The following is a 26763-nucleotide window of genomic DNA, read 5'->3' on the forward strand; positions in this document are numbered from 1 at the left end:
ACGTTTGCGCGAGACGGAGGGCACCGTAGGACAGCACCATAAATAAAATATACAATCATACCAACCAAGATCACGATTAACCCATAGGACAAAACGGATCTACTCAAACATCATAGGATAACCATAGATCATTGGGAAACAATATATGGAGTTGAGCACCATGTTTAAGTAGAGATTACAGTGGGGGGAAGAGGTGTTACACCGCTGCATAGAGGGGGAGAAAGTTGGTGTTGACGGTAGCAAGATTGTTGATGTAGATCGCCGTCCCGATCGTTGCCCCCGGTGGCACTCCGGCGCCACCGGAAGCGAGGGGGAGAGAGCCCCCCTACTTCTTCTTCTTCCTTGGCCTCCCCCCTAGATGGGAGGAGAGTTCCCCCTCTGGTCCTTGGTCTCGATGGCGGCGGAGGGGCGGGATCCCCTCCGAGATTGGATCTCCCTCTCTGTTCTCTTCTATTTCGCGTTCCCCAGATCTGGCCGAAAACCATTTCTTATATTCACGGAGATCCGTAACTCCGATTGCGTTGAGATTTTAACACGATTTTTTCTGGATATAAGCTTCCTTGCGCCCGAAGTACAGCTCCAACCAACGTATGAGGTGGGTACAACCCAACACCCCGCGCCAGGCTCCTTGCCCGTGCACTGGTGTATCGTGGCCTGTGTGGGCCTCCGTTTGCGGTGATTCCAACTCCCAAAAATCACAAATATTCCAAAATACATCTCCATATTTTTTTGTTGCATTTGGACTTTGTTTGATATGGATACTCTGCGATACAAAAAACATGCAGAAAACAGGAACTGGCACTAGGCTATGGATCAATAGGTTAGTCCAATAAATCATATAAAAAGTTGCCAAAAGTATGTGAAAGTGGTATAATATTGGCATGAAACAATCAAAAATTATAGAGACGATGGAGACGTATCAATTTACTTTTATGCAAAGAGTCAAAGTTTTTCTCCTATTCCCTTTTATTTTTCTCCTTTGGCAAGCATCATGTGGCGAGGAAAGATCTAGGCACATATGTCCAATTGAATATAGATAGCATAAGTTATTATTGTTCACATTACCCTTGAGGTGAATATGTTTGGAGGCGAAACTATAAGTCCCTATCTTTCTATGTGTCCTGTTGAAACGTTTTACTCATGTGTACGCGGTGAGTGTTAGCAATCATAGAAGACTATATGATGGTTGAGTATGTGGACTTGCCTAAAGGCTCCGAACGTGACCCTTCCCGAAAAGATGATGAATTGTAGTTGCAAAGTTGACTGAGAACATAGTTTGTTGGTTTCTAATAGAGTTTTTGCTTTGTACTTCGATTGTGTGATGAACTATTACTTATTCATGAGAATTATATGATAAAAGTCCTAAGTTTAAATTTGTTGCTATTATAATAATCAACATGATGCTTCTATGTATGTATTTTGTTTTTATCGACACCTCTCTCTCAAAGCGTGTGGACATGTTTTTCGATTTCGGTTTTCGCTTGAGGACAAGCGAGGTCTAAGCTTGGGGAGTTGATACGTCCATTTTGCATCATGTTTTCTTACCGTTATTTATAATGTTTTTATCCATAATAATGCTTTTTGGAGTAATTCTAATGCCTTTTCTCTCATAATTTGCAAGGTATACACCAAGGGGGAGAATTTGGGCAGCTGGAAATCTGGACCTGGAAAAGCTAAGTCATGCCACCTATTCTGCACAACTCCAAACAAGATGAAACTCTAGGAAGATTTTTTATGGAATATTTAAGAATTATTGGAGCAAATAACTACCAGAGGGGGCCCACCAGGTGGGCACAACCCACCTGGGTGTGCCAGGGAGCCCAGGCGCGCCCTGGTGGGTTGTGCCCTCCTCGGCCCACCTCCACTGCCCATCTTCTGGTATATTAGTCATTTTGACCTAGAAAAAATAAGGGAGAGGACTTTCGGGATGGAGCGCCGCCGTCTCGAGGCGGAACTTGGGCAGGAGCACTTTTGCCCTCCGGCGGAGCGATTCCGCCAGGGGAACTTCCCTCCCGGAGGGCCAAATCATCGTCATCATCATCACCAAGAACTCTCCCATCTTGGGGAGGGCAATCTCCATCAACATCTTCAACAGCACCATCTCATCTCAAACCCTAGTTCATCTCTTGTGTTCAATCTTGTTACCGGAACTATAGATTGGTACTTGTGGGTGACTAGTAGTGTTGATTACATCTTGTAGTTGATTACTATATGGTTTATTTGGTGGAAGATTATATGTTCAGATCCATTATGCTATTTAATACCCCACTGATCATGAGCATGTTTATCATTTGTGAGTAATTACTTTTGTTCTTAAGGTCGCGGGAGAAATCATGTTGCAAGTAATCATGTGAACTTGATATGTGTTCGATATTTTGATAGTATCTATGTTGTGATTCCCTTAGTGGTGTCATGTGAATGTCGACTACATGACACTTCACCATATTTGGGCCTAAGGGAATGCATTGTGGAGTAGCAATTAGATGATGGGTTGCGAGAGTGATAGAAGCTTAAACCCCAGTTTATGTGCTATTCCGTAAGGGACCGATTGGATTCAAAAGTTTAATGCTATGGTTAGAATTTATTCTTAATAATTTTCTCGTAGTTGCGGATGCTTGCAGGAGGGTTAATCATAAGTAGGAGGTTTGTTCAAGTAAGAACAGCACCTAAGCACCGGTCCACCCACATATCAAATTATCAAAGTAGCGAACACAAATCGAACCAACATGATGAAAGTGACTAGATGAAATTCTCGTGTACCCTCAAGAACACTTTGCTTATCATAAGAGACCGTTTTAGCCTGTCCTTTGCCTCAAAAGGATTGGGCTACCTTGCTGCACTTTTGCTACTACTATCGTTACTTGCTCGTTACAAATTATCTTGCTATCAAACTACTCCACCACTTACAATTTCAGCACTTGCAGACATTACCTTACTGAAAACTACTTGTCATTTCCTTTTGCTCCTCGTTGGGTTCGACACTCTTACTTATCGAAAAGAGCTACAATTGATCCCCTATACTTGTGGGTCATCAGCTCGCCACTCTCAGATCGCATGCGTCAACCCCCATGCTGCTACATCTACAAGGACCCATCCCACCCCGCTCTGCTATGCCCGGACAAGCCTATCGATGAGGAATTGATGATGTACGGCCACGGGATCGAGGGGTTGGGGTTCTTCCACATCGAGGTCCCTGACATTCGTACCCCACCCCCTCCCTCCAGGAGATCGTCACGGTGGTGGATGGAGTGGCCTCCATCGAGATGATTGAGGCCAAGCTCAACCACCTCTACCGCCGCCAATGGGATTGGCAGGTTACTCCCAGCCACGGCTACACCACGCGCAGTGACCAGATCACCCTCGCCCTCAACAAGCTCGTCGTCGACATCACCGAGCCGATCCTCGACCCCAAGGCGGTCGCGGTCCTCGACATGGCCTGGATCCTTGTTGTCGGGCTTCCTGACATTGCCCGGTCCGAGCGTGTTATCCGCAACATGTCTCAGATTCTCGGCAAGGTGGTGGTGGTCGACGAGCTGTCCCTTTGCAAGGAGGAAGAGGTCCGGGTCAAAGTCAAGTGCCTCGACTCCTCCAAGCTGCATGCCATAGTTAGAGTCTTCTTCAACGACCAGGGCTTCGACCTCTGCATCGCTCCCGAGCCGCCCAACCATGTGAGTCGACTGCGCTACCTCGACGGCGGCCCCTCCGGGCCCCACGACAACTACCGCGGCAGCCACCACCCCCACTCGCACCGCTCCAATGAGGAGGGGTCGGATGACAGCCCCTCCCGCTCCCCCTCGCCGGCTCCTTCGGCTCCGTCGTCGAGCCGGGGTGGTCGGCAAGCCAGGCTCGCCGAGCTGCCCCTCTCCGCCCCGCCGGCCCAGGCCTCGGAGGGGAGTGACGCCTCTAGCGTCGGCCTGATTGTCGTCCCCGCTTCCTCGCCACGCTCCCCTGCAGACCTCTCCTCCGTCGAGCCAGGCCTGGGAGATGAGTTGGTTCCCTCCTCGGCCTCGCCAGGACCCATCGCGGGCAGCTCCTCTCCGGCCTCCCTCCCCAATGCGTCGCTTGGAGCTGCCGCGGCCCCCCCTCCGAGCTCGCTCCCTACTGCGACGGTCCCCGCGGGTGCCATCCCACCTCCGGCAGCGGGCCCTCCTCCGTCTCCGCTGCCAGTGGTGGCCCTGGTGCCTCCCACCTCCGACCCTGCGCCGCCTTCTCTGACCCCGGCTCCTCGGCTCCTCGACTGTCCTGGGCTAGCGCTCCAGCTCGCCCCCGCGACGAACCCCGACGCGGATGGGGAGACCCAGGTGACCACCCCGGTGGCCTCCCAGCTCCCCCCCCCCTCTGTGGTTTGTTGCCTACTCCCGCCGCGGCCGATCTTCCTCCTCCCCGGTGACGGCCTCCCGCCGTACCGTACCGTGCGGCACGGCGCTGCCCGGCCGGACGGCAGCCCGGCTCTGTCCATCCCCGAGCGGGGGAGCTCTGGGATGCTACCCGGAATCTGGAGCCAGGTACCCCTGCCGTTCCCCCCACTGCTGCTACTTGCTCGTTTTCTGCACTCGAGTCAGTTTTGCTTGGTCACCTTGCGAAGGTTGCGACAGACTCCGTGATCATCTTCAGGGGGGAGGATGCTCCCCCCTTAGTCCAGATCGCGGCCATCTAGGCTCGCGAGATTCTTGATGGTAGATTGGCGGAAGCCCGCGCGGTTCTGCTCTCCCCTCCCGCTCCCCCAGCCTCGTAGAGCCGGTGGCCGCCTTCCGTTGGAGGCGGCAGAGCTTCGTGGCCGCACACGTTCTCAGACAGCCGCTCTCCACGCCCAAAGTGTGTCTCGTGTTCTGGGGTCAAGCAGCCCCCCAATGGCTCCTTAATGCGTGCCCTTTTCTAGAACATCCGAGGCTTCGGCCATGATGGCCGACTCCGCCAACTCCTCGAATACATGCAAGATGAACACATTGACATAGTCGCCATCCAGGAAACCATGCGTTGTGAATTCTGTCTGCCGAAGCTCGATCGGCTGAGCTCCCACCTCTTTGCTAGGCATTGGCTCCCTTCTAGTGGGATTGTCGGCCATTCGGGTGGCATCCTATTAGGTGTGAAGGATGCCACCTTCGAGGTGGGTAGTATGGACAGGGGCCAGTTCTTTGTTAGCATGGAGCTTTATGAACGGGCCCTTAAATTTCAAGTGGGAGGTTATCATCGTCTACGACCTGGCAGACCATAGTAGGTCTGCCTCCTTCCTCGAGGAGCTCCTCCAGAAGGTTTTGGCCGCCACCCTACCGGTGGTTGTCGGGGGCGATTTTAACCTCCTCCGATTCGCGGAAGACAAGAGAAATGCACATGTCAACTTTGCACGGATGCAAATGTTTAATGATTGCATTGCTGATCTTGGTCTTCACGAGATAGATAGGATTTGTGCCAGGTTTACCTGGACCAATCGCCAGGCATCCCCGACCCAGTCCGTCCTGGACCGGGTCCTAGTCTCCCTAGAATGGGACCTCTGCTGCCCCCTGGCTTCCCTCCGGGATATCACCCGGATTGGCTCCGACCACGTCCCCCTCCTCCTATCCTCCGCCGACGAGCGCCCTCCGATTCCCCCTCGCTTCCGGTTCGAGACATTTTGGCTGTCCCAAACCGGCTTTATTTAGGCCGTCGATGCTCGCTGGGTGGAGGCTCGTGCCCACCCCACCCCCGTTCTCCCTCGGCTATTGATTCGTGGCATTTCTGCACCAAACGTGGCCGGTAGTTCATGAAGGGGTGGGGCGCCAACATTGGCCGCGATCTCCGCGAGCGCAAGAAGGCCCTATTGACGGCCATTCAGGCCCTTGACCTCCGGGCTGACGCGACCGGCCTCTCCCATGATGAGTGGCTCTCCCGATACGACTTGGGAGATCAACTCTCCGTCATTTACACTGATGAGGAGGCTTATTGGCATCTGCGTGGCTCCCAGAAATGGGTTTTGAAGGGCGACGCGAACACGGCCTACTTTCAGGCCATTGCTAACGGTCGCCGTAGACGCAACACCATCCCTCTTCTCTGGGATGGCTTGACGCTCTTGCAGACCCCTTGTGACATTCGGTCTCACGTCGACGGGTTCTACAAGAACCTCTTCTCCTCCTCTCCTAGGAGCGGGCTGTCTCTAGCCCCTGACTATTGGGCCGGCCCCAGTAGGTTTCCGCTGAGGAGAATGCGGCCCTTACGGCCCCATTCTCCGAGGGCGAGGTTTGGGCGGCCATTAGAGGCATGAATCCTACCTCGGCCCTGGGCCCCGACGGTCTTCCGGTGAAATTCTTCCAGACCTTCTGGAATGTGATTAAACCTGAGATCATGGCCATCTTCGACGAGTTCTATGTAGGGTCCATTGACCTCGGTCGCCTCAACTATGGGATCATTTCGCTCATCCCTAAAGTGCCCGGGGCGTCCGACATCCGCCAGTTCCGTCCGATCATGGTGATTAATGTGATCTTCCGGATCCTGGCGAAAGGGTACGCCAATAGGGTGACCCTGCTGGCGGATCGCATTATCCACCCCAATCAGTCCGCCTTCATTCAAGGGTGTTTTATCCTGGATGGAGTGCTAGTCCTCCACGAAGTCCTCCATGAGGTCCGCTCTAAGCACCTCAAGGCGGTCTTCCTGAAGATCGATTTCCATAAGGCTTACGATACTGTCAGCTGGTCCTTCCTTCGGGAAGTTTTGCTCCGGAAGGGCTTCGACGAACGTTGGATCACCCGCGTGATGCAGATGGTCTCCTGCGGTCGCACCGCCGTGAACATCAATTGGGGAGATTGGTCCCTACTCCCCCACCCTTTGTGGGGTTAGACAAGGCGACCCCTTCTCCCCATTCTTGTTCAACATGTTGGTGGACGCGCTTGCCGCTATCCTGGACAAGGCAAAGGCGGCGGCCCATATTCGTGGGATCACTCCCCACCTGGCCGGTGGCTCTGGGATCTCCCTTCTCCAGTATGCCGACGACACCATCATTATGGTGGAAGGCTCGGAGGGGGACATCTCTAATCTGAAGTTCCTCCTCCTCTGCTTCCAACAAATGTCTGGCCTCAAGATCAACTTCGACAAGAGCGATATGATGGTGATGGGCTATTCTCCGAATGAATGCCTGGGCATTGCCAACCGACTTAACTGCCGCTTGGGCTCCTTCCCCACGACCTACTTGGGGACGCCCATTAGTGATTCTCAGCTCACCGTCGCCGACTTGCGTCTGACCGTGGCCAAGCTGCAGACGCGCATTGAACCTTGGCAGGGTAGGTGGTTGTCGAAGGCGGCCCGGACGATTCTCATCAACTCCTCCCTATCCAGCGTCCTCTTGTTCCTCATGAGCTTCTATAGCCTGCACGAGACTCTGCATCATAAGATCACCAGAGTCCAGTCTCCTTTCTACTGGGTGGGTGACAACAATAAGCAGAAATACCATATAGTTAGCTGGCCCGACATCTGCAAGCCGAGGGAACAAGGAGGCCTCGGGATCATGTGCTCTAGGTGCATGAACATCGCCCTCTTATCCCGCTGGCTATGGCGCATTTCGCAAGGGCAAGGTGGGCTTTGGTTAGACATCATCCGGAACAAATACCTGTGTGGGCAACCCCTCGCCTTCTATCAGAGATCTGGCGGCTCCCAGTTCTGGCAGTCGGTCATCCAAGGTCGGTCATCCAAGTACTCTCGGTTCTTCGCATTGGGACCTCCATTTCGGTTGGATCTGGGGTTGTGACTCTGTTCTTGTTTGACCGGTGGGCGGGAGACACCCCCTTCGCCGCGCGCTTCCCCGACCTCTTCTCCATCGCCGTTGACCCTTGGATCTCTGTAGAGAGGGCCCTTATTGACTTAGGGCCTCGCCTTCCAGAGGCCATTTGGGCCTCCGGATTCTGCCACCTGGCATGAGTTGCTCGACTGCGTTGCCCTCCACGAACCTGTGGTGGACGCTGGCCCGGATCTGGTCCGGTGGCGCCTAGAGCCGTCAGTCCAATTCTCCACCAAGTCCCTCTACCGGGCCATTGCCCCTTCCTCCGCCCCCCCTCCCCTTACTGCGGTTTGGTCCATCCGCCTGCCTCTGAAGATTCGGATCTTCATGTGGCAATGGATTCGCGGGCGGACCCCGTCTGGGGTGGAGGTTCACAAGCGCAATGGCCCTGGTAGTGGCCTTTGCCCGCTCTGTGGTGTCCCCGAAGACTCGAATACATCTTCTTCTCTTGTGTGTCCGCTCAATTTATTTGGAGTTGCTTCAGAGAGGTGGTTGGTGGCAGTTGGTGCCACACCAATTTCTCCGACCTGTTCGCCGAACTCCATAACTCCCCCCTGCATTCTCGCCACATTAGGTGGTTGGAGATTGGGGCCCTCGCTTGGACTCTCTGGACGATCCGCAATAGACTTGTGATTCAGCGCATTCCGCTTCGACGTGCTACTGACGCCCTCTTCAAACTGTCTGGTTACTTGCAGCTTTGGCGGCCGCTTAGCCGCCCCCAGGACCGGGACGCCATCTCTGCCTTCATCGCCGACCTCCGCTCGATGGATGTTCGTCTGTCGCCGCCGCCTCCTCCGCCACCCCCCGAGCCGGATTAGGGGTCGGGCGCGTTCTCCGGCCTCCCCCGGCCATTCTTTTTCTTTTGTTTGGGCTTGTTGAGCTGTGCCCTCAACAGAACCTTTTGTACTTATTGTCGTGAGACGTGGGTGTGTGAGTTGTGGACTAGTCCTTGTATGGTTGCTCTGTGGCAGTTTGCTTTATTTATAAAGCGGGGCGAAAGCCTTTTTCGATAAGGAGAGGCCGCGGAGGAGTGAGGGTTTGCACCTGGAAAGGTCCACGGGCTCAGGGATGGAGAGGGACGGTAGCACCACCCGTCTCCGTGGTTTCACCTATTTCCATGGCAATGGTGAGAGGTCAAGACAACTGATTTGTGGGCTCCGTTGGTCAGTGAGAGAGAAAGAGAGGGAAGGGAGAAAGGGTATGTGTCATATCTGACCCTCGCCGTGAGGTGTACATCACACAACCGAAACGATTCTCTCACTTATAATAAAGATGGCGTTGATGCTAAGCGTAAGATCTGGATCGAACAGATCTGAGAGTTATCAGTTTTCGCAGGGATTATTTAGAAATAGTTTTTCTTTTACAAAAATAATTCTAGAAATGATTTTATATCATTTAAAAATGCTAAACCACTTCTAACAATTCTGAGAAAAAACCTAAAATTCAAGCATATGAAATTGGGCTTAATAAGATTATTTCAACCCTAACTTGACTCTGGGAAATGATGAAATCTTCTAAAATCCCTTTTCTAGGTGATTAATCAAGATCTCCATCCTGCAGTCTGAAACGGAAAACATTCTAGTCACAGATTACATATGAAACCATGAGAAACTAAGTGTAATAATACTATTGGGAAGCTATGTGAATTCAATCACTCCTAGACAAAGAGAGCAGATTTTCCAACTGGGCGTGGTTTAAATGTTACACATTGATTCTGTTTCGTGTCTACCTAGAAAGCATCAACTTCACAATGAGAACCCAGTCTGGCGGTAGCATCAGTTACTCGGTTCTGCATCAGAACCAACTGCAGTGCAGCCACTGGAGGACGTCCACACCGACAGATCGGTGTAACCATGTTCCCACATGGCAAGAACAGGCTCAGCCCTGTACATCTGCGGCCGAAGCTCCGGCAGCTTGGCATCCTCGGACTGCAGGACATGCATCGCCTGTGCCATAGACGGTCGCTCGCTCCGGTCGGGGTGAGCGCACCAGAGCCCGACGACCAGCACGCGCTCCATCTGCCGCTCGTCCATCTCATCACCACCCCTCAGTCTCTTGTCCACCACTTCAAGTATAGTGTTCTTGATGTGCAGGTCCCAGACCCATCTCAGCAGCACAAAGAACTTGTCCTCTGACTCCGCCACAGGGTGTCGGCCAGACACCACCTCCAGGAGGACGATGCCGAAGCTGTAGACATCCGACCCAGTGCTCGGCCTTCTTGTGTTGACGAGCTCAGGATCGATGTATCCGGCGGTTCCCATCACGACTTTGGTTGTCTCGGACTTGGCTCCATGGTCCACGAGCCTTGCCAAGCCAAAGTCCCCCAGCTTGGTGTTGTATGATGTGTCGAGCATGATGTTGCTTGGCTTGATGTCACCGTGCACGATGCTCTGCTCCCACTCTGAATGGAGGTAGCGCAGAGCAGAGCCGAGACCAATGATGATATTGTACCTGTCAATGGAAGGTTATCGTTAGCCAAGTGAAGTACTTAATTTCAGTTGGTTCGACTTTACAATGTTGACCTGAAAATAAGCCAATATACCCCTTCATCATAATAAAAAGGCCAGTCAAATGTAACATCAGGGAAGACAGAGTGGCAGAGAGTAATTGTTGGTAATGGACTAACGGGTCCTTACCGTCGTAGCTTAGTGCTCTGATGAATACTATTGCAATAATCTTAATACCAATTTATTGTCCTCTTGGTATCGAGGTTAAAGCTGTGTTGGTTCCTTTTTTCTTTTGCAAATGGTTCACTTTCTCTTTTGGGTTCTCACATGGTTCTGTTGGTTTTCAAGCCTAACCTAACTAGCTTGGGACGAAAATTGTGGTTGGCCCTAGGTTCCTTCTCAAGATACCAATAGGTAGAGACGTAGAATGCTATCTGTTATGTAAGCCCTATACAGAATAATCTGATGCTGAGGGCTACAGCAAAAGAACTACTCCCTCCATTCTTAAATATTTGTCTTTCTAGAGATTTCAACAAGTGGCTACATACGGAGCAAAATGAATGAATCTACACTAAAATATGTCTATATACATCCGTTTGTGGTAGTCCATTTGAAATCTCTAAAAAGACAAATATTAAGGAACGGAGGGAGTATGTGCTAAATTAGATAGCATATTCAAAGTTTAACTTGACAGTAGCATTGATATGGATAGAAACATTGATCTGCAGACTAATAAGTAGGATTATGTGCATTTTCATCACTGGACTCCAATTATCATTTTGGAAAGAATTTATGGTCTTAGACTTCAATTAGTTCTTCTATGAACTGATCAATTAATCTTAAGTACAATTATGCTTCTAAATGTAAGAAATTCCGCAAGAAACCAGATAATTCCTCGTACCTTTCAGGCCATTTTAGCAGCCTGCCTATATTATATATATGCTTGTCAAGACTTCCTTCGGATACCAGCTCATAGACAATCAAGAGCCCCTTGCAGCTGTCACACCACCCAATTAACTGGACAAGGTTCCGATGCCTGAGCCGACTTATGATCTTGATCTCAGCCTCAAACTCCTTCCTCCCTTGAACAGATGATTCAGATGAGAGCTTCTTTATCGCAACATGGCGATCCTTGTCATCAATCCGCAGGCAGCCCTGGTAAACATGGCCGAATCCACCTCTCCCTAGCTTCTTTTCTTCTGCAAAGTTGCCTGTCGCAGCAGCAAGCTCACTATAATGGTACCTCCTAGGGCCAACCCCTTTCTCGAATTCAGCCTTATCATTTTCATCTTCAAATTCACCATCGGAGGTTTGATTTGCTTTCTTCCATACTCGTTGCTTCCGTAGAAGAAAACCCATGAAAGAACACACCAACACAGAAAATATTGCAACTGAAAATGCTATTGTAGCCTGTACTTTTCCTTGTGATTTGGAGCTCACAGTTTCAGGAGGCACTGCTCCTGGTAGCAATGTCGACGAACTCTTACCTGCTAGGGTTGAGTTGAATGACCATGATAGAACCCGGTGTACCTCGATGGAGCTACCAGTAGCCGCTGAGAAGCCAATTGCCACCTCCTCTGGCAAGCATATTTTCATGTCAATACTTGTGTTGATTCGGTATGAGGTTTCACTGATCCAGAGAATAACTGACAATTTCTCTGTGCTATTCTCATAGCTGATCTCCGCGGTCATTGTAGTACCTAGTGTAAGTTTCTTATCAGGTGAGGTTGACACAACCGAAACAATGGAGTTGACATCGATACCGACATGGTTGTCATCGTCGTCCACTTGCAGGTTCCTGAAGGTGTCAAACTCGACCGCCACAATACGGTCACTACCGGTTGCATTCTTGTTGTTGCTGCCATTGAAAAGTCCGAGATTCCCACCATAGCTCCCCAGAGGGATGCCCGACGGGTAGTGCCCAAGGAAGAAGGCCATCCCATCGGCGCTGTAATCCGCGTTGACCGGCCTAATTTGGAAGGAGAAAGAAGTGTTAAAGCTGGCCACCTCGCCGGTGGCCTTGTTCCAGAGCGGCACCGGCTGCGCGTACCATACGCGACCGATGCTGTGGTTGTTGCCTTCACTGATATCGTTCATGGTCAGCTCCATGAAAGGGGCATGGAAGAAGGCATCGCCAGCGCAGGCAATATCCGCATCCGGGGTGCAGTAGGAGCCGGGATCAGAGAAGTTGAAGTTGAAGGAGAGTGAGGTAGCATAAGGAACATGGATGGAAAACAATAAGGAGCAGAAGCAAAACACCATGATTACAAAGTGGTGAGAACTCATTGCTGCTGCCACTGTTGGTGTTTGGGAGGACAACTACATTTGGTAGGAGAATTGAACAGAACGAAACCAAGCTTTTGCAATGGAGCCGGCCAGCCAAGGCCTTGTTTTCTACATGGTAGCATGGACCTTTTCAAACCACCCAAAGCTTGCAACAATGTTCCAGCTGGTCCATTTGGCAGGTTTAGAAACTGCGAAGACGTAAACTAATATCCTGATTGTGCAATGCAGCTGAGCACCCAAATAAGCCATAGACAAACTACAAACAAACAAATAAAAAATACATGGGCAGTGCAGCGTAGAGGTGGGAGAAAGTTCGCCATTTGGGAGTACTTCTTGCATTAGTGCTTAACCCCGTTTTCCCATGGACAAACGTTCGCTGGCTTGTTAATTTGCAACCAACTTTTGTTACAACCTGATGAATGAACAGAATTTTCCGACACCTTACAGGGACACAGAACATGGTGATCTCAGAAGCAAAAACTAAACATCTGTTTTAGGATTTTTTTTTTAATTTCTTCAGACTACATTTACACCCAAATTTTATTCCCACCTTAACATGAAACAATTTCTCGATGCAGGTCCGGCCATGTTGAGCAAGGTCCCTTTCATATACTAGTATAGTACCACAAATATATGTTCCACCATACCGCGTCCTTGATGTGTTTATTACTGATATATAATCCCTTTCCCTCTGCTAAGTGAATCAGCAAAAAATGGCTAATTGTGGACATAAATAACGAACTTGTTTAACAGCAATAAATCCAGAAATCCCCCAGCACTTGGTACGAAGGGGAGATTGAGTATCGTCTTCTGAAGTTCATGGTTTGGCCTGTGGTTGACCTTAGCGCACCTGGCAATCAGCGACGGGAAGCGTCCGCAGGCGCTGGTTGCGCGCGGCCATGAGACCATAACCAGGCCGGGCCCGCGCCGGAGTAGAGGTCATCCCTCTCCAGCCGCCACACGACCCTCGCTTGCTTCTTACTGGCGTAGTGGCGTGCACCGGCGCCGCCGCGGCCTCACGGTAAACCATCCCACGCCGCCGCTCCTCCATGACCATCGGTGCTACTGCAGCATTGTGGTGACACCGCCTATGGGCCTTGCACACAGTTGGGCTGAGATTTTGTATCGAGTTCGATATCCGAAAATTGGTCGGCCGTCTCTGTAATATTTTCTTGAGAAAAGGCCTCGTGGGCAGCCCGACCCGGCTCGGGCCTCCATTTGCAGCCCCAGACAGAATTTGGGTTGGGGCTTAAGGGATGGATTGCTTTCCTTCAGGCCAGGCTTGTGCTTGTATATTGACTTTCGAAGGTCAGGCTTTTGCAAGGCACCCGACCCGACAAATGCCCATGTTTACCTTTTTTTAGGGTAATGCCCATGTTTACCTAGGCGCCTCTATTTTTCGCATGGCATGTTGTGATTGGAGCTTGCCTACAAAACGGGGCAACAACACACTTCCTTCGTCCTATAATATAAAATGTTTTTTGACACTGACGTTTGTTTTTTTTACGGAAGACACTGATGTTTGTTGATTTCATTGGTTTGCTTCGTTTCTTTTCTCCTTTTGTTTTTTACTTATTTTATATTTTTAAATGTTTTAAATATAAATATATTTCATGAATTGCTTTATTTTTTAAATGTACTCCATGCACTAAAATTATTTTTAAAATGCAAAAAATTGTTCGTGCAGTTTTAAAAACTTTATACCATTCGAAAATATGTTCAGTCATTTAATAAATATTCATGAAATGTAAAAATCTGTTTGTGTAATTCTACTAAAATGCTCACAAGTTTATAAAGATGTTTGTTGCGAGAAGTTTATAAATATGTTCATGAATTTACTGTAAAAAAATTATGAAATGCAAAATTTAGTTTACTTAATTGTTAAAAAGCTTCATATCATTCGAAAAAGTGTTCGTGACATTTATAAAATGTTTACACACTTAAATATACGTTCGTCCTTCGTGGCGTCAAACATGGCATCGAACTGGGTCGACGATCGGTCCAGGACCATCGCATAGACGTCCGCCACCGCCGGTGCCGAATCAACAACCAACTCTACAAGATCGAGCTGGCCAAGTCCAACTGCACCACCTGTTCCCTCGTCGACAAGGGCAAAGGGCGGGCAGCGTGGGCTGGAGTCCACACCCGGCCGTTGCTGCTAGCTGGACGCAGTCGATTGTCTAAAAAAGGAAAGTGATTGTCGCACAAGCACACAACGACGACCGATCAGGGCTACCACAACCACTGGATGGACGTTCAATGCTTGAAGGATAGCAACAACATCAGCGGCGACGATGACAGACCAAGCATCAACCAAGGTGCCAACGACCTTGGAGGCCATGCCTACGAGGTCACCGTCCGGTAGCTCACTTAGCTGTTTAGGTTTAAATTTCATTCTTTGGTTGTAAGTACATCAAAATTTACAGTCTAGACACAAGCCTATCATCTTGAGATTTTTCGAAGTTAACGTAGGCATCTTTTAGTCGACGGGAACGTGTGATCATCAGAATTTAAACCTGATGGGCTGAAGATATCAATGTCTTTCTGACCATCCACTACAGACTGTTTGAAAGATTGATGCACAGTGAAGATGCCCTAGAGTTTTTTTATTTTCTTCGAGGCAAGATGCCCTGGATAGGGTTTGCCGAGAACACGCCCACCGCAACGAAAACCTGGCCCGAACCGACAGCGAAGGGCTCATCAGGATGTGATTCGTCGGCTCGTTGCGTGCCCAATTTCCCTTAGCCCAGCCTCCACCGCCTATCCACCACCACGTCGACGCTCCCCCAACCCCAAGGCCGCAAACCCTCCCCGTCTCGTCTCCGCATAGCCATTCTCCCCAAATCGCCCCTCCGCAGAAACGGGAGCAGCGCGGCGGCACCCCTGAACCCTACCTCTCCCCACCCATGGCCCTCCCCCGCCGCCTCCTCCCCCTCTTCCTCCGCCGCGGCGGCCGCCTCCCCTCCTCCCCCGCCCCCACCCCCACCCGCGCCCTCTCCACGGCCGCCCTGCCGGCCGACGCCCTCGCCGCGGAGGAGGAGGACGACTCCATCACCATCAAGGGCGTGCGCATCTCCGGCCGGCCGCTCTACCTGGACATGCAGGCGACCACGCCCGTGGACCCGCGGGTGCTCGACGCCATGCTCCCCTTCTACCTCTCCCGCTACGGCAACCCGCACTCCCGCACCCATCTCTACGGCTGGGAGTCGGACGCCGCCGTCGAGGAGGCCCGCGCGCGCGTCGCCAGGCTCATCGGCGCCGACCCCAGGGAGATCTTCTTCACCTCGGGCGCCACCGAGTGCAACAACATCGCCGTCAAGGGCGTCATGCACTTCTACCGCGACCGCCGCCGCCACGTCATCACCACCCAGACCGAGCACAAGTGCGTCCTCGACTCCTGCAGGTACCTCCAGCAAGAGGGCTTCGAGGTCACCTACCTCCCCGTTCGCCCCGACGGCCTCATTGACGTCGCGCAGCTCGCCGATGCCATCCGCCCCGACACTGGCCTCGTCTCCGTCATGGCCGTCAACAACGAGATCGGCGTTGTCCAGCCGCTCGAGGAGATTGGCCGCATCTGCCGCGAGAAGGGCGTGCCCTTCCACACAGACGCGGCTCAGGCTCTCGGGAAGATCCCAATTGATGTCAACCAGATGGGGATTGGACTCATGTCACTGTCCGCGCACAAGATTTATGGACCCAAGGGTGTCGGTGCGCTCTACCTGCGCCGCCGCCCTCGCATTCGTGTGGAGCCACAGATGAGTGGAGGTGGCCAGGAACGGGGCATCCGCAGTGGTACGGTGCCCACGCCCATCGTTGTTGGATTTGGTGCTGCCTGCGAAATTGCAGCCAAAGAGATGGACTACGACGAGAGGAGAGTTAGCGCTCTGCAGCAGCGTCTGCTTGATGGCATCCGTTCCAAGGTTGATGATGTTGTCATCAATGGTAGCATGGAGCACCGGTATGCGGGCAACCTGAACTTGTCATTTGCATATGTCGAGGGCGAGAGCTTGCTGATGGGGCTGAAGGAGGTGGCTGTGTCAAGTGGCAGCGCATGCACCAGTGCTAGTTTGGAGCCTTCCTATGTGCTCCGGGCGCTTGGTGTGGATGAGGACATGGCACACACCTCGATTCGCTTTGGCATTGGCCGCTTCACCACCGAGGAAGAGGTGGACAGAGCAACTGAGCTCACTGTCCATCAGGTGCTTAAGCTCCGTGAGATGAGTCCACTCTATGAGATGGCTAAGGCAGGCATCGACATCAAGAGCATCCAGTGGTCGCAGCACTGAGACTCTTTTCACAATGCTGTTCGCTGGACTGCTTTAGATGTGCTCGGATGGACACATACATAGGTATATGGCCTTTAGCTGTTCTTATATCTTGTTTTTTTTCATAAGGCAATATGTACTATACCTGCTAGTGGAAGTGAGTGACCTTGAATACTCCTTAAATCTGGTAGGCCACCGCTGGCTAAGTTTTGAGAATGTTACCGTGTGTGCAATGTTTTCTCAGTAATAAGCTACAATCATTTGTTTGTGGCAGTTTGCTTTCTATGTAAAATTACCGCAGATCACTTTGAGAACCTGATTAATAGAACATAATATGCAATGATGGTTAAAATGCAAGGTTAAGTGCAGCAGAACATGAAATCGTTGGTTGTTGATCCCTTCATTACCATGTTATTTCTACAACGGGATGTTGCAAATTTTGTGCTAATATAGAAATGGACAGCACAATGTCTTGCTTGAAGGATATCTTTAAATGAAAAAAAATATCTCCAAGCTGAACGTCTGAAATTAATATGTTGTTCACTTGGCAATGTTCAAAAAAGCGTAAAGCGTAAGCGAAGCGGAAGGCCACAGCTTAGAGCAATGGGCGCTTTAGCGTGTTTTGAAATTGGCTAGACTTTGACAGATTTTGAATAATATACACAGGAAAATAGGAAACATGGCACATGGGTAATTAAATAGCATCTAAAATACAGTTCACACCATAGTGAATACACACATCAGGTTCACATGGCAAGCAAAATAACAACTAAAATGCAGTTCAGTTCAAATAGTCATAACTAATGGAGATCATGTGGCCAGAATTTTGCCAGAATATGAACGAAGTAGTTCCCGAACAGAGCCTAACAAGAAGATAAATGGCATATTGTCATTATTGTGCAAGCAGACAAGCAAACTTAGTTATAAAATAACCAAATTCTGGCCAATATTTTTATAAAATCGCTTAATCTACCGCTTAGGGCAAAAGCAAAGCAGTTTGCCATCGCTCAGCGCTTAAGCGTCGCTTAAAAACGCTTCCTTGAACACTGTCACTTGATGACTTGATGTCTTAGTTTGTTTGCTTCGCAACAGGTCATCATGAAATTCAAAGGGCATGCTTACTTCGCAGCCTGATTTTGTAGAGCACCTTACACCAAAGTGACCTGATCATATGACATTGTAACTGAATTGCATTTTGCCAATAACTCAAATGTCACATGGTTTTCTGTTTTTATAGGTAGTCTGTTTATTTGTTCCATGCAGCCTTTGTTCTGTATGTTGTTTATGATTCTATCTGATGTTTGCATATCCACTTTAGTTCTTTGACTTCTCAACTCCTGTTTATTTTAGTTCATATTGTGTTTAAGATAGATAAGTTTATAACTATCAATCTCAGTCTTACATTCTATGTTCCTTCCAGTCTGGTGTTTTGTTTCTCACATACTTCCGTTATTTGCATCAAAGAATCTAATCTTCATAATACTATAAGAGCATGGCTTCATACTAATTTACCATATGAATTCATCTAGATAAAATTCTGTGTGTATATGTTGTTCTCCTGTTCCTTCGGTTGTATATGTATTGTCCAATTTTAATCATACTCTTGGTTGTGTTCTTCAATGTTTTGGTGCATTCAGTATCCTTATCTCTGTCCGCATCAGCGTTTCTCTACCTTCGGTACATTTTTAGTGCCGTTTTGTTGTAGAAAATAATAGGCTTAGCAAGGTACTTAATTCTCATGTTCACACACTGTAACAGTTCTTACAATGATCTACATCAAAATGGTATGTTCAGAGTATATAATCTTTGCTTGGACCGTTGGTCTCGTAACTGGGTCAGTGCTGCAGGTATTTCTGCAATACTAAGATCATTTTTCCGTAGCTATGGTTATATGGAAGGCACTCTTAAAAAGAAAACTCATGCTTCAGTAACCTACAGTTGCCATATACTCTGACTCGGTACAACTGTCTAATACAGTACATGGTTGAATTATTTCAGGCACGTTTGGTAGTTGAAGATAGTGTTGGCATCCTAATCATAATGATAGATCTGCGAAGATGATCGATGAGTATTATGTAAGGAGGCATCTTTGGCAGCACTGAAACAATCTGGCGAGAGTTAGATTTGTTCTCTAGCTGGAATGTATCAAAACACGAAATAATGATACTTGCTGTTGTATCTGTTGAAGGACAGTTTGAACTAGTTACAGCGCTGTGTATGTGTTATTGCTGCAGATATGGTTTTGGTATTCTTTCAGTTTGTTATGACAAGAGATATGTACTCTTTGGTTCTGATTTATTGTTATTCTGGTAACATCTCAATAATCTGGTGGGGGCAATGTTTAACTTGTGTCGTGGGTGGCTTCGAGCTTGAGTTGCCATATCATCCATTCCATTCACTGCATCTATTGTCAATACTAGAAGCCAATACTCCCTCCGTTACTAAATATATATATACGGACGTATATAGATATATTTTAGAGTGTAGATTTACATATTTTAGAGTGTAGATTCACTCATTTTGCTCTGTATGTAATCCGCATTGGAATCTCTAAAAAGAGCTATATTTAGGAATGGAGGCAGTTGTTTTCATCTATGGTACGCCCATCCAAATGAAACGGTGTAGGCCGAATGTAGTCCTGATTTCAGTTCAGAAAAAGTAATGTACTGGTGATGTGGTAGTGGCATGGGTGCGGTCGGTGTACTCTGTTTTATGGTCCGTATACGGCACATAGGAATTCTGTAACATGAGTAATTTAGCAAGCACCAAGCAGGACTCATCTGAAGTTCGCTCTAGGGCGTGCGGATTGCATCAGCGTTCACATATTTGGTATTTCTCTTTGGGACCTCTGTCTCACTGTTCATTCCGCAGCTTCTGCTACCCATAGACAACCAGCGTTCATTCCTCTCCCCGACGAAGCTGTGCTGCAGTCCGATACATCAAGCTTGGCAGCAAGATTGTCGCACCTTTGTCCTAACCAAGGACTGGATATGCTGGTAACTAAATGTCATTGCTCGGCTTGCTCTATACACTGTCAAGGCAGGCCAACAGGGCATTTGACTTTCCTCAAAAGTATTATTGAACATTTTCATAGAGAAGCTAATACTAATAGGGTAGCTCGTGAACTTGCAAGAGTGGCCAGATGCCCTGTATTGCTTGAGGATGTAACTGTGGTTACAATCTACTCCCTCCGTCCCACAATATAAGAGCGTTTTTGACACTAAGTAATAAAGAGGCCACTATGATTTTTTAAAAAGGGCACATCTTTGAAATATCAGTCATTTCCAGTGGTAAGAGACACAAGAGAAGTGAGAATATTGGAGGAAGGACACGAAAAGTGCCTGCAGCTACCGGGCTCCATGACTCTTGATATTTGAAATTTTTGAAAACACACTTCCGTTGCTATTTTTTTTTCTTAAATCAAATACGTGAATACATATACACATTACTAAGGCCGGTAAAAATCTGAAAAAGAAATACTTTGTATTTTGGGAAATACAAAAAAGAGAAATTTCTGACAGAATTGGCACCCCTTTTCTCCTATATAGTGTCAGGAATTTGTTTTTTTTTCTATAGCCCAAAACAAAACAAGATTTCTACCGTAACTTGCCACAGGTATTTGGAATGTGTATATATATCCCCGGTAAAAAATTCACATTTTTTTGAAACTTCAAAAACACAAATTTCAAAATGTTTAAATAGAGAGCAGTGGAGCTCGGGTGCTGCAATCCCGCTCTCAGGAAGGACACTGGTATATGAATATGTGCGACCTAGTTAACTAAAAACGTGCTAGGCTGGTCGTTCTCGCTAGGTTTGAGCCCAATTCACCTATAAGATTTTACAGACCAGAGGAGCCCATGCTTAAAATCCGACAGATGCTGGAGAGAAAACAGAACTCAACCTCGCAGGATACTGCTCTGCTCTGCTCTTCCAAGGGATCTCCACCATGCCCCCACACCGTGTGCTCTCCTGTTGTCACCGCCGCCGTGTTTCTCCCAAGCACTCAATAGCTTGCTGCCAGTTGCATCAACAGCCAAACTAACTTCTATCAAAAAACTGAAAGAAAGGACAGCCAAACTTAACCGCTGCTGACTGTATAAATAAGAGAAATATAAGTTGTCCCATGCACTGGAATCATTGTAAACTGTTCCCACTTGCCCCCAATAATAGAGTAGTGCTAGGCGCCCGGTGATTTTTTCACGACAACACTAGTTAACCACCATGTATCAAATTGCTACTTCAAAAATGAGACACAGGATCACAGTGAGGTTGGATGTTAAAGGTCGTGTCCAGAGAAATTCCACCAATAATATGACAAATGTAGCATAAATTTTCATTTCAACTTGCAACTGTTGCTTAAACTAAAAGGCTAGATATAAACAGGCACAGAAGAACAGCATACAACTGGGATACGATTGTTGGCATGACTTCTATAGAAATCGAACGGTAACCTGAAGCCATGATAGCTACGTTAGGAGTACTGTACTGCAAAATAGTACTAAGCACAAAGGATAGTCAACGAAGCAAATGCCAATATAACAGGCTTGGAATAACCAAACATTTCTGTATCACCATTCCATTATCATGCCTAATATACTCTAGTTTACTCTAGCTTTCCTGTGTGAACCAGGTTCAACGATGGTCGGTTTTCCATGCGCTATCTTGAACCTATTCCACGCTTCAACCAAGAGAGTCGGAAAGTTCTACATCAAATGGAGGTACTCACTTGACGTCACGACCATCTTGAAATTGTCACCATCGGTGAGGAAATCAAAGCACCTAGCTTTGAGTTTGGGGCAGACATGGGCCACCGCAAGTTCCAACATTGAAACCACAGTGTCCGTCGTGATACCATTGCAACATAGCTTGTCCTCACAGATCTTCTTTAGCCCCTCCACCCCATACCTATCAGCGGCTACAAGCAGATGCTGGTACTGTGCCATGGGGGAAGAAATATCTGCCTTGCCAGCATCAGGGAGTGAACCATGATATATGTAATGGAGCATAAATTTGAAGGTAGAGGCTTTCATGTCATGGATGGTGATAGATGCCATCTTGCTTTCAGCCATCAGACCATAAAGCTCTGCTCTGTAGACTGACAATCGGGTAGCAAGCACAAGGCGATGTGCGCTGAAGCTCTCCCCGCCAACATGGAAGGAAACATCGGTGAGACCTTGTTTATCCCACATCATGGCAAGATCATGACCCAAACTCGGGAGCTCCTGCTTCAGCGATGAAGTTGGAGATGTCCAGTTGATGTCCACAGAGCACAACACCACAAAGTAGTTGTCGACCACACAGTTCGCCTTGACTTCATCTCTCCTTGCTATCAGAATGTAACATCCAATCAACCCAGGGATAGAGTTGTCCATGTTCGTCGCCGTCCCTGTCCCCATGGAAGGCGCTGGTGAGCCGGTCTTGTCGAGTAAAACCATGTGTGTAGACACCTTGGGATCGCCCTCCAGATCGGGGTTACGCCGCACTGTGACGAGGACTACGATTTCGGGGCTCGACTGTAGAGGCAGGTAAACAGCTTCGCATTTGCATCCAGCAACGACGGTGCTCGCGTTTACATGACTAGGACCCTCGGGCGACGAGAGTCTTACCCGGAAATGGAAGATGCGGCTGTCTCTTGTTGGGAGTATTTCGCAATCTGATGGGCCATGATGAACCCTCGAGGATTTGACCTCGATCGATTCTAAAGGGGGAACCGACAGCGGCAGGCGGCAGCGATATGCAGATCCGGGAAGCGGCGGCGCCGGCGTCGGCGATCTACACGGATCTTCGCAGGCTGCTGCCGGCGGGGATGGTGGGTGGCGGCAGGAAGAGGGGTGCGATGGGGACCGGGGAGAGGAACTGAGAGTGTGGAGTGCGGCTAGGGTTGGGACTGTTTTTTTTTTTCGAGGGGTTAGGGTTCGGAATGGTGCTACTAACTCGAGCGTTGCGTGGGCGCGGTATTGATCTATGAAAGAGTTCACAGGAATTACTAAACAGTATAACTCAGCCACTTACGAGCCACCACAATGTTTTGGTGTCGTTAGCCGTCGGATCAACCCAGTAACGAACCAAATCTATCCATCAACGCAACAAGCGTCACAGGTCATTATCATCACGTCACGATCCATTCAGCACACATGTAGTCGGGCCGCTGCTCCACAAACCGAGCTAGGTATCACCTTGTTTAACGGGCCCGTCAGCGGCCAAAAGCCCATGTAGCTTCCGTGTATACTCCACCAGTCCCACCTTCGACTGCTCAAGGAAAAACCCAGTCCACCTTCCAAAGAGAAAAATCTATGCCGACGCCGACCTCCCAGTCCCCCGCGATGCGCGGAGATGCCGCAATTCGGCTCAGCGCCGGCGGCGGGCACTATCGCCATCGTACCTCCGCTTCCGCTCCCCTCGCCCGCATCTTTCGTCCAGGTAAGTTCTTATGCCTTACAAGTTGATCTCTTCATCCAGTTGATGTTGTCTTTTAGATGACATTATGATCTTGAGACAAGTTTTTGTAAACCTGCTTTTGGATTTTCCCTTTTACTCCTTCCAGTTCGTCCGTACAAATATCTTCTCTTGATAGGAAGTGTTTGAACAAATCCCAGTTTCAAAATATTTATATTTGTTGTTTGCAGAGCCATGCGAGATTGGTGAAGGATTGACTGAATCATTCCACATGAACTAGAAACAATGCCTCATTAACAAGTGTTTTCTTATTTGTTTGCTCCTAGGCACTCTGTCTGCACTGTTCATGTTGCCAAACATTCAAACCTACCATAGGTCTCTCATTTTTCATAAACATACCATCAGCAGGTTCTACTACTAGGAAATGAGATAAAAAAAAGGTTAGGTACGTTACTACTTGTGGCAAATGAAATCTTCATTTTACCTCTCTATGTGCACCACTTCCTAAAATTTCAAGTTCTAACAGTAAGTGATACTAGATTATATTATGCATACTGCTGTCTCTAACACTGAATCTGTTGCAAAGAAATTGATCAAACAAGTTCCGGTACCCATAAACTTAAACACGTCGGCTAATGTCTGTTGATTTTTGTATTCCCAGGTACATCTGCCATTTCTCAGTGCCTCCAGTATATATTTTGCTTCAATAATAGAGAAGTATATTTGCTTCTTATCATGAATAATAGTGCAGAAAATATAGCCATGTCTGCTATTGTTTTGTTCACGTCACCTCGAGTTCTTAGTTCGAGTTAATCAGTTTAATTCCATAAACTTGCGTGTGTGTGTCTGTGTGTGTGTAAGAACATGTAATTACATGCATTTAGAGCCTCAATTATTGACTTTGTATATGCATTCTAAGTGTATTGGTGTTGGAAATATGCCCTAGAGGCAATAATAAATGGTTATTATTATATTTCTTTGTTCATGGTAATTGTTTGTTGTTCATGCTATAATTGTGTTATCCGGAAATCGTAATACATGTGTGAATACATAGACCACAACGTGTCCCTAGTAAGCCTCTAGTTGACTAGCTCGTTGATCAACAGATAGTCATGGTTTCCTGACTATGGACATTGGATGTCATTGATAACGGGATCACATCATTAGGAGAATGATGTGATGGAAAAGACCCAATCCTAAGCATAGCATAAAAGATCGTGTAGTTTCGTTTGCTAGAGCTTTTCCAATGTCAAGTATCTTTTCCTTAGACCATGAGATTGTGCAACTCCCGGATACCGTAGGAGTGCTTTGGGTGTGCCAAACGTCACAACGTAACTGGGTGACTATAAAGGTGCACTACGGGTATCTCCGAAAGTGTCTGTTGGGTTGGCACGGATCGAGACTGGGATTTGTCACTCCGTGTGACGGAGAGGTATCTTTGGGCCCACTCGGTAATGCATCATCATAATGAGCTCTATGTGACTAAGGCGTTGGTCACGGGATCATGCATTGCGGTACGAGTAAAGAGACTTGCCGGTAACGAGATTGAACAAGGTATTGGGATACCGACGATCGAATCTCGGGCAAGTAACATACCGATTGACAAAGGGAATTGTATACGGGATTGATTGAATCCTCGACACCGTGGTTCATCCGATGAGATCATCGTGGAACATGTGGGAGCCAACATGGGTATCCAGATCCCGCTGTTGGTTATTGACCGGAGAGGCGTCTCGGTCATGTCTGCATGTCTCCCGAACCCGTAGGGTCTACACACTTAAGGTTCGGTGACGCTAGGGTTGTAGAGATATGAGTATGCGGAAACCCGAAAGTTGTTCGGAGTCCAGGATGAGATCCCGGACGTCACGAGGAGTTCCGGAATGGTCCGGAGGTGAAGAATTATATATAGGAAGTCAAGTTTCGGCCACCGGGAAAGTTTCGGGGGTTATCGGTATTGTACCGGGACCGCCGGAAGGGTCCCGGGGGTCCACCGGGTGGCGCCACCTATCCCGGAGGGCCCCATGGGCTGAAGTGGGAAGGGAACCAGCCCCTAGTGGGCTGGGGCGCCCCCCATGGGCCTCCCCCTGCGCCTAGGGTTGGAAACCCTAGGGTGGGGGGCGCCCCACTTGCCTTGGGGGGCAAGTCTCCCCCCTTGGCCGCCGCCCCCTCCCTTGATGGGATCTTGGCCGGCGCCCCCCTCCCAGGGGGCCTATATAAAGGGGGGGAGGGAGGGCACTAGTATTACAGCCTTGGGCGCCTCCCTCCTCCCCTGCTACACCTCTCCCTCTCGCAGAAGCTCGGCGAAGCCCTGCCGACATCCCGCTACATCCACCACCACGCCGTCGTGCTGCTGGATCTCCATCAACCTCTCCTTCCCCTTGCTGGATCAAGAAGGAGGAGACGTTGCTGCACCGTACGTGTGTTGAACGCGGAGGTGCCGTCCGTTCGGCACTCGGTCATCGGTGATTTGAATCACGGCGAGTACGACTCCGTCAACAACGTTCATTGGAACACTTCCGCTCGCGATCTACAAGGGTATGTAGATGCACTCCTTTCCCCTCGTTGCTAGTATACTCCATAGATGGATCTTGGTGAGCGTAGAATTTTTTTAAAATTATGCTACGATTCCCAACAATGGTATCAGAGCCAGGCCTATGCGTAGTTACTATGCACGAGTAGAACACAAAGCAGTTGTGGGCGTTGATGTTGCCAATTCTTCTTGCCGCTACTAGTCGTATCTTGTTTTGGCGGTATTGTGGGATGAAGCGGCCCGGACCGACCTTACACGTACGCTTACGTGAGACAGGTTCCACCGACTGACATGCACTAGTTGCATAAGGTGGCTAGCGGGTGTCTGTCTCTCCTACTTTAGTCGGAACGGATTCGATGAAAAGGGTCCTTATGAAGGGTAAATAGAAATTGGCAAATCATGTTGTGGTTTTACGTAGGTAAGAAACGTTCTTGCTAGAAACCTATACAAGCCACGTAAAAACTGTTGGGAATCGTAGCATAATTTAAAATTTTCCTACGCTCACCAAGATGCATCTATGGAGTATACTAGCAACGAGGGGAAAGGAGTGCATCTACATACCCTTGTAGATCGCGAGCGGAAGTGTTCCAATGAACGTGGATGACGTAGTCGTACTCGCCGTGATCCAAATCACCGATGACCGAGTGCCGAACGGACGGCACCTCCGCGTTCAACACACGTACGGTGCAGCGACGTCTCCTCCTTCTTGATCCAGCAAGGGGAAGGAGAGGTTGATGGAGATCCAGCAGCACGACGGCGTGGTGGTGGATGTAGCGGGTCTCGGCAGGGCTTCGCCGAGCTTCTGCGAGAGGGAGAGGTGTAGCAGGGGAGGAGGGAGGCGCCCAAGGCTGAGATGTTACTGCCCTCCCTCCCCCCTTTATATAGGCCCCCTTGGGAGGGGGGCGCCGGCCAAACCCATCTAGGGTGGGGGGGCGGCGGCCAAGGGGGGTGCCTTGCCCCCCAAGGCAAGTGGGAAGCCCCCCCACCCTAGGGTTCCCAACCCTAGGCGCATGGGGGGAGGCCCATGGGGGGGCGCCCAACCCACTAGGGGCTGGTTCCCTTCCCACTTCAGCCCATGGGGCCCTCCGGGATAGG

The 26763-nt window shown here is 49.1% G+C and overlaps 4 protein-coding genes across 4 annotated transcripts; 2 read left to right on the forward strand and 2 right to left on the reverse strand.

The window, feature by feature from the left end:
* The first annotated feature begins 6844 nt into the window (after positions 1-6844).
* LOC141022795 (uncharacterized) lies at positions 6845-7714 on the forward strand. The gene has a single exon (XM_073499061.1). The coding sequence runs from the start codon at positions 6845-6847 to the stop codon at positions 7712-7714; it is 870 nt and encodes a 289-aa protein (XP_073355162.1).
* Positions 7715-9254: 1540 nt separating this feature from the next.
* LOC109751128 (L-type lectin-domain containing receptor kinase IX.1) lies at positions 9255-13613 on the reverse strand. Its single transcript, XM_045228886.2, has 2 exons — positions 11093-13613; positions 9255-10195 (listed from the first exon to the last, which is right to left on the reverse strand). Exons 1-2 carry the CDS (start codon positions 12475-12477, stop codon positions 9520-9522), a joined length of 2061 nt encoding a protein of 686 aa, XP_045084821.1. The 5' UTR covers positions 12478-13613; the 3' UTR covers positions 9255-9519.
* A 1545-nt stretch (positions 13614-15158) lies between these two features.
* LOC109751129 (cysteine desulfurase, mitochondrial) lies at positions 15159-19063 on the forward strand. Its single transcript, XM_020310031.4, has 2 exons — positions 15159-16826; positions 18741-19063. The coding sequence occupies exon 1, from the start codon at positions 15384-15386 to the stop codon at positions 16761-16763; it is 1380 nt and encodes a 459-aa protein (XP_020165620.1). The 5' UTR covers positions 15159-15383; the 3' UTR covers positions 16764-16826; positions 18741-19063.
* Positions 19064-21049: 1986 nt separating this feature from the next.
* LOC109751132 (BTB/POZ and MATH domain-containing protein 1) lies at positions 21050-22448 on the reverse strand. The gene is given in 1 exon segment (XM_020310035.4): positions 21050-22448. A coding segment is annotated over 1 exon segment (837 nt). The 5' UTR covers positions 22178-22448; the 3' UTR covers positions 21050-21340.
* Between the last annotated feature and the right edge of the window lie 4315 nt (positions 22449-26763).

This window comes from Aegilops tauschii, chromosome 5 (assembly GCF_002575655.3).
Source record: "Aegilops tauschii subsp. strangulata cultivar AL8/78 chromosome 5, Aet v6.0, whole genome shotgun sequence".
NCBI classification, from domain to species: Eukaryota; Viridiplantae; Streptophyta; class Magnoliopsida; order Poales; family Poaceae; genus Aegilops; species Aegilops tauschii.

Bases quoted from the DNA above. Each gene is read 5' to 3' on its own strand.
- LOC109751129 (XM_020310031.4), top strand. From the start codon at position 15,384: ATGGCCCTCCCCCGCCGCCTCCTCCCCCTCTTCCTCCGCCGCGGCGGC.
- LOC141022795 (XM_073499061.1), top strand. From the start codon at position 6,845: ATGTTGGTGGACGCGCTTGCCGCTATCCTGGACAAGGCAAAGGCGGCG.
- LOC109751128 (XM_045228886.2), bottom strand. From the start codon at position 12,477: ATGAGTTCTCACCACTTTGTAATCATGGTGTTTTGCTTCTGCTCCTTA. The intron at 10,196-11,092 runs GTACGAGGAATT...TTCCATTGACAG, and splicing joins CTGCTAAAATGGCCTGAAAG to GTACAATATCATCATTGGTC.